Source organism: Ylistrum balloti, unplaced genomic scaffold, assembly GCF_031769215.1.
Source record: "Ylistrum balloti isolate Yb309-2 unplaced genomic scaffold, AGI_CSIRO_Ybal_v1 Utg370038, whole genome shotgun sequence".
In the NCBI taxonomy this organism is placed as follows: domain Eukaryota; kingdom Metazoa; phylum Mollusca; class Bivalvia; order Pectinida; family Pectinidae; genus Ylistrum; species Ylistrum balloti.
The window spans coordinates 2406271-2421055 of record NW_026782097.1 but is presented as its reverse complement, the minus strand read 5'-3'; the positions used below and the strand labels follow the sequence as shown (position 1 = coordinate 2421055).

Below are 14785 nucleotides of genomic sequence, written 5' to 3'. Positions count from 1 at the left end.
TATTTTTTATGGTAAAAAGGCTGTACATGGCTATTTTTATCACCAAGAAATATATAGATGATATTTGATAGTGTCTTCAGTAACAACAAATATATTGCAAAAGTATATCTAATAGTTTAGTATCTTTAACGAGTACGTATCACGAGTGATAGATACAAAAAAATATTGGAGACTCTGGAGACGCTATTAACAATTCTATTTATTACATTTTCACAAGCACAAGCAGAATTACTGTCATATTTAGAACAGATAGAGAAGAGAAAACTGACTCATTATTACTTCGTAGTATGCGACAAAATACAGTCAGTTTTTAAAAAAACCGTCAAAACATGTTAACAAAAATACATTTTAACGTAAATTTCCTTTTTTATTAGGATAGAAATTTTTACTTATTCATGTCACTATCAGACAAAACGTTCAGAAAGTTAAACTTTTTGAGAAGTTACTACGCAGTTGTCGCTGTTGATGACACGAATACTTTGCACTGGGATTTTTCAATTTTATAGGATGATTTGAGTTCTTTCTTTTCATCGGTGTAAGTCCGCAAAAATGTTGGTTTTCACTAGTGAAAAATAGCACTTGTCAGTGAGATATTTCTCAATATTTCACTGGCAAAAATGAAATAAATATGATATACGTGTATCTCCGGCTATTCTTTAGTTCTCCAAAGTTATCACTCCTCGAACCTCTACCTTTAGTAATTATCTTATATCAGGATTTCCACTCTAATCAAGACAACACGCGTTGCCATTGAACATTGACAATCGTTGGTGAAACAAAGCCTCGCAACGGAGGCGAAAACCGTGTAACCAACCAATCAGGTGTCGTTTCACGACGCCGCCAGACCAAAGACGTTCTTTGGCGCGACAACGCCTAGCGATAGGACGAGTCACAGAAATGAAAAACGTGTAACTAAGAAATAAAGATCAAAAGTCAATCATTAGTTGGTCATTAACGAAATACAATTTGGGCCAGTTTTATATTCAAGAAGGCCGCCTTTGTGTCAGTTGGTTATTGCTACTTCTTCACTGAAAGTGTTATGTTACGTGTAAGATGCACTACCTCTGCTGAATTTAGGAGTTTCATCACAGTTTGTTACGCCCGAGAGCACATCTTGTCGCTAATACTATCATTTGGACCACTGTGCATTCAAGATGGCAGAGTGGCCTTAGTTTTGCAAATCTTTATGTTTGAATTGGAAGTAAGCATTATAACTAAAGGAATATTTCCGTCACTTGTGGGATGACATGCTCAATAAAATGTATATCAAAACTTTGCTGAAATCAAGATGAGCGCCATTTCTACTATCACCATATCCAATCGTCACATCAGGGTCTACAAAATGTATATACAGGGGTGTACAAATCGGAACGTGTAAAAACGAAGCCAGGTAAGAAACGGACGTCATATCGTTCCAAATATGGTCATTTTGTACTTTTCTGATAATGCTTGGTCCGCAGTGATATTTCGGGTATCTTTTCAGTCCATGATTGAGGTTGAAGTCTGTATGGTTAAACCAAAATGCTCAATAAAAATTGGAAATCGGAACAAAATTTCCTATTTGACTTGAAAACTCGCTTTCCTCTCATTTCTAAGAAATGCATCACTACAATCCAAAGTTGAATAGGACGACTTTTGCATATATAACACACCTGAATATGAATTTTGATTTCTTCGGCTGTAGAATTTCAGAACAATGATTATTTATCCTCGATATTTCATGTGGACACAGAGGTTTCCAAAAGTGTGTCTATACACAACCGACATTTTACATTTTCTGTCCAACATTGTCAGTTAGAGCTATTTTTGTATTGTAAATAACTTTGCTTAAGCCAGTAATATTCGAAATATATGTATAGGAATGAAGATAACATTATCCAAATTTATCTATACTGATCCAATTAGGAGACCTCGGACAGAACATTAGTATAAATTAACTTGGATAAGGTCATCTTCCTGCTTATACATACATTCCGAATTTTATATGCTAAAACGAAGTTATTTGCATATTTATTATTGTTTTCAAAAACCATCGCGTGACGTTAAATCCAAGTTCGTTAGGGTTTACGGAACTAAAGAAGTGGTCAAGCTGGACATCGGAAGTTGACTGTGAATATCTGGATAGCATATAAACGTTACTGGAAGAGTATAAAACAGGCATATTGAGTAACTAAATTACAATATAACAATGTATATTAAATCGTGATACCCCTGTAAGTCGTCTATGAAGAAAAGCACGGTGATTTAGAAACGATCAGTGTAAAAATACAATAGCAAAAGTATTTATATAGAGAGTTTTATCATCCTCGGGCGTTGTTGCTAATTCGCTGGATGGTTTTAAGATCATGTACAGCTGACAGTTTGCGTTGGTATCCTTTTCGAAATTATATTTTCAGTGTCTCATGGCATGACTTGTCTGATTTAATACAATCTTGGAATTGGTGTTGTTAGCGTTTTTATGTCGGTACCTGACTGATAAACTCACAACACATGATTTCGTATATGAGGAAGTTTTACGGTCGTCATAATGATTTTAATAGGAAATATTGTAATTCCTTGTGTTTTTAACAAGGTGCACCTCATCGTTATTGTTGTATACCTTGTTCTCATTTGAGGACGTAAATTGCATCGGATTTACTTTAACCAAACAAGAAACAATTAAGACGGCCTTCCGGAAACTTTTCCCTGAAATATAAAATAATGAAAGCCATAGAGCGTACTAACTGGTATTACCCAAGGATCTGGAATCGAACCCCGTATCACCCTCACCACCGGCACATTTCTTGTACAATATTTTATAATTTTTATGCTAGGAAAACAATTTCAATCCATTTAAAAATATTGAAAAAAAAATTTATATGACCCTATCAAATCTTCGACGGTGATAATTTAAACCAGGGACGTATAATACAGAATCTGTATTATACGTCCCTGTTTAAACCGAGTCGCACGTGCATCTATATAATGACATAACTGTTAGGTATAACCATGCAGTTTGTCTGCGTTGTGATTTTATCTCTCTTATTTAAATCGTTTGTTTTCATCACTAAACAGAGACCGCTGCAATTTACATATACTATATTAGTATTAGCTCTAGTTTCTAAACCTACCATAAAGTCGCGATATTGGTATACTTAAAATGTTTGTAATACTAAAGTCCTTGATCACCATGCATCCTCTGAGTTCAGATTACGTGTACCCAAATATAAGTTCGTGTTAATATCGACGACACGTTTGGTACAAGCACAGTAACACGTAGCCTACCGCTATTTATAGAATTCAGGAAATCCCTACAAGTGGGAGACCTTGGAGATGATATTTGAATAGTACTATCATATGAGTATGTGTTTATTAATACCTATCTAGTTCTGTAATTAGACATATCTAATCATACCCTATTCCTGTGTACACTCAATATCGCTCACGGTTCGTTCATGTGTACGTATCTATCCACACCCCAGGGGTCAAGGTCAACCTGACGTAACAATTCATTCACCGAATGGTCGAGATACACGTGATTATTGCACATTGGACTTCAGACTCATAGGTGCCAACGCAGTTTGTAAAACAGGTAAGGGGTAGGATATAAAAGCAGATTTCACCTTACGAAGAGCAATATTCCTATTGGGAGGCAGGAAACAGCGAGGTAAGGTTTCATATAACTAGTGTATTCATGTAAATTGTAATGTACATTGTTTCACTCACCAGCTGACAGACGTTTTGTTGTCGACCAGGAAAATGTTTGCGGAAGTAATAGAAAAGGCAGGCTCAGACAGGGACACATTCTGGTTACAGACAAAATGCGATTATTCTTTAGAAATCAACATGTTACCCCATTATTGCTTGAAGGCTAAAATAAGGACATATTTATATACGTTGTACAGCAGAGATGTGCTTATTCATATATCCATAGGGGGAATCTAACATGGTAAAGGTGGTTAAATTGGGCAGGTTAGATCGACATTGATTTTGATAATGTCTCCACTAAATGACTAAATGCCTCATTTTCGTCAATAATAGTCTGAAGGGTTTTGACTACCTTTCCGAGATATAACTTATATATTGGTTGATATTGACAGCGAGCGAGACAAAGATAAAATGACAGATAGATAGTCAATTCTTACAAAGTGAAGCGTCTGATAATAAATAGTTAAAGTCTAATAACATATTAACTCAGAATTTTCAGTTCAAAGGGAAATTTCAAGTAAACATATATATATATATATAAAGTTTTGTGAACTTCTGTGTTGATTTTTATTACTAATTATATGTAAAATGTATGTATAAAACCAGAAAGCCCTGGGTTGGTATGTATGTCTGTCTAGTTTCCCATCGTTTGACTGCTATATTTTAGTTTAATACAGCCGTATGTACTTGTATGACAATAATTGCCTGCATAATCAGAGACTCAAAAGTTCCGTCCAGTTAGTTGATAGGAACTTTAGAGCTTCTGGTCATGTTCTGTATCAGCAGACTAGGGATGTTAATTCTGTCTTTTTTGAAATGCTGAGTTATCTGCTCTTGTTAGGTGTCAATTGTTACATATTCATCTTGAGAAAACAACATAATTTTCTGACACAAACAAAAGACAGAACTATCAATATCTTCTCAAAGAGAAAATAACTATATTACGAAATGATGGATTACTGAAGCCAGCCATTATGGGATAATGGTTAGCTTAAGTGTCCATGATCATGAGCCAGTTCAGGAGATTTATAGAGAAACAGTTTATGTATCCATGGATCTCTGTCTGTTGTTGGGAACATAATGTACATTGCATTGTATACAACTGAAGTAAATCTCCAAATATACCATAATCTGTACCAATTCATTCATTTTCTTATATGAATGACTGCTGTAGAGTGTAAACTAAGTTCATGGGATTTAGACTATATACAGGTACACTAAACCATGCAGATACAGGTGATGGAGTTATTTCCATATATTTTAGGTAATGGACAGTTTCCATGGCTACCTGTTATTTTTGTAGTATACTGTATTTATCAATGATCAGATCTATGAAGAATGAAGTAGTAATTAAAGCAGCTAATTAGTTGTGTATGGTTCCTATTCCATTTTTATGGTAACACAGTATCAGACAACCAATTTTAGAGTTCTACATAATTATATTGTTCTTCAATAATGTTTTTAGTTCCTGTCAGTCTCATGAATCTTGATTTATAATATTGCAGATCAATAGAGGAGTTTATGTATAGAAAAAGCATGATGCAAGACCAAGAGAAGATGTCACAAGAGGATTTCTTTACCCGCTTAGGAAACATTCCTGTCGTGGGAACTACCTGGACGCAGGCCTGGGGTCTGTACCAGAAAACTAAGGAGAGCAACACCATTATCCGCTCCACACTCAATATGGCTGAGTCTGGCATCAAAACTGTCACAGAAACCACTAAACCCATGGTGGAGAAATACCAGCCTCAGAGTAAGTATAGAAAATGGTTTAATGTAAGGTCTCTACCAACTGATAAATGGACAAAATTGATTCATTTTGTCAGACTATGATTAATAGTCACTACATTTTGTCCCAAAGTACCCAGATAGGTGTAATGTAATGTACATGTACTACATTGTCCAGATATGTACTATTGTAATGTATTAAATATGCTGTATGTCTCCAAAAAACTAATAAAAGTATGTTGATAATAGGTCCCTATTTGTTTCTGTGGTACAACTTGACTAGTTATTTATAAATTGCTTGTTGAATTTTCAGTTGAGATTGTAAACAAATATGCCTGCCAGCAGCTTGATAATCTGGAGAATAAATACCCTGTCATCAAAAAACCTACTGAAGAGGTAAGCTTTCTTCTAGAGCTCTACATCAGCGGTTCCCCTTACCTCTCACTTTAAGCTAGTTATAATGAATCAAGACATGTATTAGGAAATGAGTTCTAACCTACTATGTACTGTGCTATAAATAGAGAAAATGCAAATTTTTTTTACCTGCATTTATTTTTGGTATTTATTCATTTTTTAGCAATTCACTTATGACCACTGATATTGACAAGTTTCAAAACACGGAGGAAAAAACAGGAATAAAAAAATACAACTATCAATAGTAGCCCTCTGATTTTGTGTGATGTTTTTCAGTGTGCTTGTATGCAGATCATTATCTGCCAAATGCGCCTGATGGTGATGTTTTCTTAGTTTGACCTCTAGATGTCAGAGCAGAGGTCAGGGTGTTAGCATGTGTCTATAATCACAAAGGATGATCATTACATCCTCATGATTTATAGCACGGTACGTACAAGTAGAGACATACGTGATGCACACTGAAGGTCACAACACTTCACAACTGATAAACAGTCTAGTTTTTTAATATAGGCATGTTATACACATTTCATAAGAAAATTGTCTGTAGCAGATATATGGTGTAAAGCTTTGATTTTGTCTTATCAGACTTGTCAAGGTTGTCTGGTTGGACTGAATTTCAATGTAATCATAAACATATTTGGGTCCTATAGTAAGGTTACAAATGTGTCAAGATATTCTTAGCACTAAATCATGAATCCTGGCAATTCTTGTATCAGTGATCAGGGAGCTAATGTAACATAACTTTTGTTTAACTTAACAATCCATAATTTTCATGTAAATCAATATTCTTTATTTAATAAGACATACAATTCATGTTAACCAGTTTCCTAAATCTAGATTTTAATTACATATTTCAATAAGGTATATAGATCAAAGTTCTGATTGAAATTGGCATTGATACATGCTTTGCAGATGATCTTGAACATGTACATGGTCCAATGTTAGTTTGTCAGCACGTCAGAAACATAAATTTTAAACGGATTTTGATTACAAACTTCACATGAAGATTAAGAATTGAAGCAAAATAAAAGAAAATTACATTTTCAGATTGTTAGGATCAAGGTCACTGTTTAAACATTTAAGTATAAGCATTGAAATAATTTTAACAGGTAACTGAAGCCAACATTACACAGAAGTGCCTCTGTCTTTGTAGTTTGTAGCCTCATTTTGTAATTATTATTGTTATCTACCTGTAATTTACATTTACGTAAAGATAAGGTTGAATTGTAAGTTGCTAGCTAGGGTCATGGTCTCTGTTACTTTGAAACAATATCTGGACTCCTTTTTGTCTTCTAATTAGGATAGGTAGAGTGGATATCATAAATGTTCGTAGATCGAAACAGAAGAGGAAGAAAGTAATTAGATATTGTTATTATTAAAAGAGAAAAGTCTTATATTTTGGCAAGGGATACAACCATAGTTTAAATAACATAGGGAGAACTTCTCTGAAATTTCCTGAACTAATTTTCTGCTTTTCTTTACAGTTGGTGGCTGATGGTAAAGAGCTAATTCAACCGACCCTTGACCGTGTCAATGCTGTGCGCCAGTATGGCACAGACACCATCAACAAGGCAAGTCTTGCTGGTGCAGCCAGTCAGTCATTATTTTAATGCCCAATACATCTGACTTGACAGTTTTTATAAAATAAAAATCACTACTTCACATTATTTATAGAAACTACATGTCATCGTGTAGCATACCATTTAAGACATGTATCATTTAAAACATGATTAAAAGAGATGTATTACCGCTGACAAAGTTCAGATAAGACTTTTTTCCCCCAAATTAGGTTATGTAGATCTATTAGTTTTAAAACTCAGTTCAACAATTTTGAGACATAAAATATACAATCTGTCTATTATTTTGTAATAGAATTATTATATTTACCTTATATACATGATTTACAGGTGGGAGATGTGAAACAGATGGGAGTTGATACAGTGTCTAATGTGAAGGACTATGGTCTGATGCAAGTGTCCAAAGCAATGGACACTTCTTACGGTTGCTTCGTGGCTGACAAGGTCAATACCGCTTTGACCTTGTCTGAGGAATACCTTGAAAAGTATCTTCCAGAGGATGACGACGAAAAAGATGAGAATGGTAAGGCGTTTAATTTTGGTTAACATGTCTGGTTTGAAGTCAGTGCAGACTTACAGAGAAAGGTGTTAAGATTCCCATTTCTCACTCATATCACTTGAAAGATAAAATTGATATAATGTAGTATCAGATGACCCTCCAAGGTGTGTCGGTCCATCTCTTTCTGGGACATTTTGTGGAGAGTCAGTTACATCATGGAGTGTCTGGTGCTGTGATGGTTGTGTCCATTTGCACGACATTTTACCCAAGTCAGTCAGATTTTTGTATCTGATAATATACTTTAGGTATTTTTAATTCTGAACTCATTCTATAGGAATCCATACATTGCATGCTTCCAAATACTTTGAAAACTAAGGAAAATGGACATTAGACCTTGCAGTCTTTTTAATTGAATTTTGTTGTTTTCACTTCAGATCCTGATGAGGCAAAGGAAATGGATGAGTACCCCCCAAGTACTGTTGGACGTGCTAAAGATTTGACAACTAAATTGAGACGCAGGATGTACAAACGAGCTCTGAAGGATCTGAGGAATGTTCAGGTTCGAAGCCAGGAAAATCTAGCCAAGCTTAGCTTCACAGTCGACCTTGTAAGTAATATTAAAAACTTCAGTCAATATGGTGTGTTAGGATCAGTATTTAGATGAAATGCATGTTTTGTTAGAATAGAATGGAGTCCAGTACAAGTAATTCCTGTTGCAAATTAATACATTTTGAATTATACTTTAAGTGGTACTGGAAAAATAGGTAATATCTTGTTTTTATTGTTTTCAGATTGATTATGCTAAAACTAATATGCAGTCTGCAAAAGGTGTAGCAGAGGAGAAGGTTGGTGAACTACAGACCAAGATGACTACATTGTGGACAGAGATCAACAAAGAGGACTCCGAGTTAGAGGAGGGAGAACTTGTACCCAATGTATGTACAGGACTGTATGCTCTGTTGGTCAATCTTTACAGTAAAAATTACTGATGTTCTGTTTTCAACAAAATGCAAGGAAACATATCTTCTTGTTTGGTGTGAAGTAACAAGTAGGAAAGAGACATCAAGAAATTATGTTCTACTATGTTTTGATATCTTAGGTATTAAAATGATTTGTTTACAATTTTTCATTCTTGTTTGTAGACAATGGAGACCAAATCCATTATCATGGCTCGCCATCTCACTAAACAACTCCGCTCCGGCCTTTCCACATTCAATACCTATGTTCCTGAATCCCTTCAACCTGCCGCTCTCCGTGAACGCCTCCAACAGACCTACAAGTACACTGAAGAGCTCTACTCATACTTTCGAGATGTAAGTTGATAACTTTGCATTCTGACAATTAATGAAAGAAAATTCAATGGCACTGCTTTCATACTAGTTGGTGTTCATTTTAAGATATTAAAACTGTTTAAGTAGTGATTGTTGGCAGTATTTTCCTATGATAAACACATTTTATAACAAAGTGTTTGGTAAAATTTAAACAAAGTAACATCAATTATAAACATTAACACTCTAAATGATGGTAATGATTTGAAAATGATACAAATTAATTTTTCATTTAATTGTCACAAAGGTTCATATTTCGACAAGGTGGATATTTATACAATGTGGACATTTATAAAAGGTTTATATATTTATACAAAGTTTATATTTATACAAAGTTTATATTTATACAAAGTTTATATTTATACAAAGTTTATATTTATACAAAGTTTATATTTAGACAAGGTTGATATTTATACAAGGTTTCACCTAAGATATCATCTAAGAGATAAAGTAATGCAACAAGTCATTCTGAGGCCAAATATTTGTACTGATATCCAAATTATCCACAGGTTGCAAAATATGAAGATATGCCCAGTCTAGCACTAGCCCAGGCCAAGGACAAGCTGGGCTATCTGCAGTCAACCCTTGGCTACCTGACTGAAACCTTTGTCACCGTCCCACTGACTTGGCTGGTGAGTATATAAACCTATCTTAATGAAGTACAAATCTTCACTAGTATTCAGTGTAAAGTGAAGATCTGTATGTTTATCAGATTACATATAGACAGCATGTTTGATGTTGTTTCTGCTTGTGTGGTGCATGTCCATTTAGTTTACCTCCTTAAACTTTCATTTAGCTCCTTAAACTTCCAACAGTTATAAAATTACATGAGTCACTTTATTGTCAGTGAGAGTATGGAGTAATAATCACTTGTTCTTCTACTATCCTTCCTTGGAGAGAAATTTCATCATGAGAAAAGAGTAAAAACTTCCAGCACTACATGTAGAAACTAATGATGATAATTGTATTCACTTGACCGAGCAAACATAGAATTTTCCCCTGACAAAATAAAGTCTTCCATGCAGCCCTTCACTTACACTGATAGCTAATGCCAATGGTTAACCAAAGTACATTTAATGAACATTCATTACACTAACACATTATCTTCATATATCAATGAATAACATCTTATATACTGTTAAATTATCCTCATGAATAATGCTGAAGAGTTAACCATGTTTAATGAAAAAAAAAACCAAAAAACACACTAACAAATGATCTCCAACCATGTGTGTCATGATCCTTAAGTATTAGTATATTTCAAATCCAGTATGCTAGAATTTGCTTGAAAATAATGATCCGGTGAAACAAAAGTACGTTATTTGTCCAATATGGAAAATAAATGTTTCCATGCAATGAGATTTGTATGATTTTTTCTTGATATAAAGAATGAGAAAATTGCCAATTTCCTTCAAGTAATTTAATTGAAATGTTTTGTTCAACTATGAACACAGATTAGATATTACTGTCCAAAAAGTTATATGAGATAAAAGAAAATGACAATTCAAACATTGATATCAATAAATTATGATAGAAATGCTATATTTAGACCTTGTTTCTTTTTATCAGGTGTTACGACCAAAAGATGAGAAAGCCAAGAAAATACAATGATGCATTACACAAACAAAATGTGAAATAAGTCTTCCATAGTGTATTATAAGTACCTCAAAGGAAGTTAGAACAAAAACTGATGGAAATTGATCTGATAAGAGTTGGAGTAATTACACAAAAGAACAAAATAAATCTTGTCTGATAACGGGACAGAAAACCCATAATCAGAAAAATTGGACTGACTCAAAATTTCAATTTTGCTTTCATTTGGTGAGATACAGAAAAACCCATTGCAAACAGAGGACAAAAAATAGTCATCTACTGCATGAGTAGAAGCATGTTTAAAAATGACCCTAGTGGATAAAGACATTTCTCTCATTTTGTAAGAAAAGACAATCATGTGAATAGCAGTGCTTTACCATATTATAATACAGATGTGTATTTTCAATAAGTTGTTTAAATCCGGGCGTGTAGTCATTACAACCCCAAATTCCTTTTTTCACTTTGATCTGTGATACATGTAGATTTCATTCCTTTGTTGGTTTATTTCAATAAAGTTATTCGTTCCTGCATGGCATTTGTAGTGTGTATTTTGTAGTAACACGTCAGCTATATGACATTGAATTTGAAATGCACTTCCTGACTGAACACAGTATATGAAGTTACTATTTGAGATAATTTATTGAATATAATTTTGTCACTTAAATATACCTGGCCCCACTTGTATAAAACATCTCAACTTGAGATTTCCTCAAGCCAAGATTTTCCTCAGCTAATATCTCCTTGAAATATCTTGTATGAAAATTCCTCAAGTAATTTCAGGACATCCTAGCCGATGCCTTCCTACTGTTCCTTGAGGAAATTTTATACAAGCCGTTTTTGAGGAAATATCAGCTGAGGAAAATCTCGACTTGAGGAAATCTCAAGTTGAGATGTTTTATACAAGTGGGGCCTGATAGCATTTTCCTGTTATCCAAATTATTTCAATGGGAAACCATTCTGTCACAAAATGCAGCGGATTTTAAAATTCAACTCTCCCATTTTGAGAGTAACATTAATATGTTTCCTTTACACTTTACATGTCTTAATACAGAAGAGGTTTAATTTCTATTCTGTGTGATGCCATCTTTAGAAGTAGCAGAGTTTGCATGTTTTCGGGATGTTGAATCATCACCATTAAATTATTCAAATCAAAATCGTGGGTTTATAAATCAAACTTTTCCCAGGCAGGAGAAGGCAGGATGAACTTATGATGAGTGTTGAGATGAAAATATTGCAATACGAAATGCTACTAGTGTTCTTTAAATTAATTTTGAAATGAAGACAAGGTGGACTGATAAAAGTCATATATTATAATAGACCATAATGAGCAAGTTATAAAAACTTGAATACTGCATGTATAACAGCTTAGATATTTCAATTGAAGAATAACGTAAATATGTTAAATATGTTATTCAAATAAAACCATTGGTTTGTCAAATGAGGCCACAACCAGAACTCATTGGTGACCAAATAAACCATGACAAAGTGAATATCACCATCCTAATCAATCATGCCAGTAATGCTTAACATGCAGAGAACAAAATCATGCTATAAAGAATTTTAGACATAGGGTCAATGGGTCAAAGGTGGATGCAGTTCAAATCTAATGACTGTAATAAGGCTTAATCATATACCATACTGATGGACAAAAAGAAAAGTTACGTTGGGATAAGCTATGAAAAATCATGCCTTTTCTGGGCACTTGATTAATTGAATTTAGGCTTGTCCTCCAAAGGTCACTGATTCCTGTCGTATGGCAACAGTAACTTAAAAATTTGATTAAAATGAAAAATGCACACCTGATACTTACAAGGTTGCCCTTAGGACTATAAGTACTTGAATTATAGAAGACAATTTTGTCAACACATGACTTTGAAATTGCCCAGGTAATCAATGAGATAACTTGTAGGTGATGCAGATAGTGGTCAGTTACGTCCTTTGACTATTGTAGTTGGAAGTCCAACAGTAACTCGCACGTTTAACATGATGTGGGAGATATTTGGAAGTTAAGATAAAGAAGTTCTAATTTATATAAATAGGTAACTATCCTGCAATAAAAAAGACCATTAGATAACCTGTGTATGAATTAAAAATCCATCTGAACGGAATATATTTAGAGTTAAATTAACATGCTATTAGAATCATTCCGAATTAGCATAGTTACCATAGTCATAAATCAAGAAAACATGGACAATGTTATATGAATATAATATAGAATTCAATATCTCTTTGAAATTTGAAAAAAAAAAAAAAATGATATTCACAAAATTGTTGGAGAACTGTCACAAACTACCTTCAGGGACCAGACTTTATGGTAGATGCAGAACATGGTTAATTCAATAAATAGATGTTAATCATAGCTTTACTTACACTACAGGGCCCTGACCTAAATATAGATGTAGACGTGCACGATATTGCTGAAGACGACCATAATTAAACACTATTTTGCCATCACTGCAGGATCCAGACATGGCAGTTGAAGTAGACCTAGAGGACCTTGGTGTTGACCAACCAGAACCAGTTGATGCCACAGACTGTAATGGCCACATTCCTGGGGTAGACAACGACCCAGCTGATCAACAATAACAATGACACAGACACTAATTTATTTCACATAAAATGGAATTTGTGCAATTGACATTTCATGGAACTGTAAAAATGAAACATAAAGGCCAACATCAAGAAATTATTGGCGTCTTTGTGAATGCAAGCAAATTGAAGGTATCAGGTCCTGGCCATGAACATTTGGTAATACTTTTAAAGTCATCCGTCAGATACACCAGGAAGTATTAAATCTTTTGGCCTCTTTTGTATGAAAGACAAATAATCTGATTATACCACATGAATTAATGAACACCACCTTGCACATCAGCATTCTTGAAATACTTTGACTTACAATGTACAAAATCTGCCTAAATTTGCTTCTCTACAACACCTTTAATCTTTTGGGGTAGAAGAAATTTTCATATATAGACGTTGGTGACAATTTAAATGTGAAATTAATGGTTTATAAATGATAACTTGTGACGTTTAGAACACTGGGAACTAATTCTTGTATTGAATCTATATAAAAACAGAACATTGATATCAAAATGTAAAACCTTGTTCATGGCATCATGGTATTTTTAAGATTTATTTCTTTTACATTTTTGTTGTATAATATTGTTGATGCATAAAGTTGTTAGCCATATACCTTTTAATCAAAGAACATGAAAAAAACAAAAAATCACTTTCATCCAAATGAAGGTGAGACTGTTTATCTAACCAATATGTGTTTTGAGTTCCTCGTGACATATTTAAATATTTCAATACATATTTTATAATCGTATTCATTGTACAATAAATCTGTCTGGTATGCTTGGGTTCTGGTGGTTTTTATGTCCACATTTAATTATTATATTCATGGATGGTCGGGTGGCACAGTGGTACCGCAGTTGTCTTTCACCTAGCTGTCTAGGGTTTGATTCCAGGAAGGGACGTGAAAGGTATGGGGGTCACATGCCGACCCTGTGGGCTTTCCCCGGGTACTCCATCCTCCTACATTAAGACCACCTACATGCTTGTAATCCTGCCAATACAAAGATTTTATATACTGGTATTCTATTCATTGGTCAGCCATTTTCCTGGGCTTCTTCAACCTGTAAAAGTATGTGCCCTTTGTCTACAGTAAGGTAAACTTCAATGCAAATTACCTCGTCAATGTCTACTTAAATTCTGGAAATCCAAGTTCAGGTTTTGACTTTGATTCTTAAAATCTCTGATCATAAAGTCTAACGTGTAAAAAAAAAATTATAAGTTTCTTTTCAATACACTTAGCTTTAAATCAAGTGGAATCATTATGATCTTAACTTTCACATTTGTTTGATACACAAGCCATTGTAGGATTGCGAGAGGAAAGAAAAAAATCCTTTCTCTTGGTACTGCTGCACCAAAAGATTTAAAGCATGAATTGAAAGTCT

The 14785-nt window shown here is 34.1% G+C and overlaps 1 protein-coding gene across 3 annotated transcripts; it reads left to right on the top strand.

Moving 5' to 3' along the window:
• Nucleotides 1-3485: 3485 nt before the first annotated feature.
• On the top strand, nt 3486-14183 carry LOC132548991 (perilipin-2-like). Of its 3 annotated transcripts, none has more exons than XM_060212895.1 (10): nt 3486-3571; nt 5193-5440; nt 5729-5811; nt 7314-7400; nt 7737-7929; nt 8340-8512; nt 8697-8840; nt 9048-9218; nt 9743-9865; nt 10803-11356. In XM_060212895.1, the coding sequence occupies exons 2-10, from the start codon at nt 5209-5211 to the stop codon at nt 10842-10844; spliced, it is 1248 nt and encodes a 415-aa protein (XP_060068878.1). In that variant the 5' UTR covers nt 3486-3571; nt 5193-5208; the 3' UTR covers nt 10845-11356. The 3 variants fall into 3 exon arrangements, with proteins under 3 accessions (XP_060068878.1, XP_060068876.1, XP_060068877.1); XM_060212893.1 differs by lacking the exon at nt 10803-11356 and adding an exon at nt 13287-14183 and having other exon boundaries at nt 3487-3571; XM_060212894.1 differs by lacking the exon at nt 10803-11356 and adding an exon at nt 13287-14183 and having other exon boundaries at nt 3560-3646.
• The last annotated feature ends 602 nt before the right edge of the window (nt 14184-14785 follow it).

Coding starts and splice junctions, on each gene's coding strand:
- LOC132548991 (XM_060212893.1), top strand. CDS start 5,209: ATGTATAGAAAAAGCATGATGCAAGACCAAGAGAAGATGTCACAAGAG. Junction 7,930..8,339: donor CGACGAAAAAGATGAGAATG/GTAAGGCGTTTA, acceptor TTTTCACTTCAG/ATCCTGATGAGGCAAAGGAA. Junction 8,841..9,047: donor AGGGAGAACTTGTACCCAAT/GTATGTACAGGA, acceptor TCTTGTTTGTAG/ACAATGGAGACCAAATCCAT.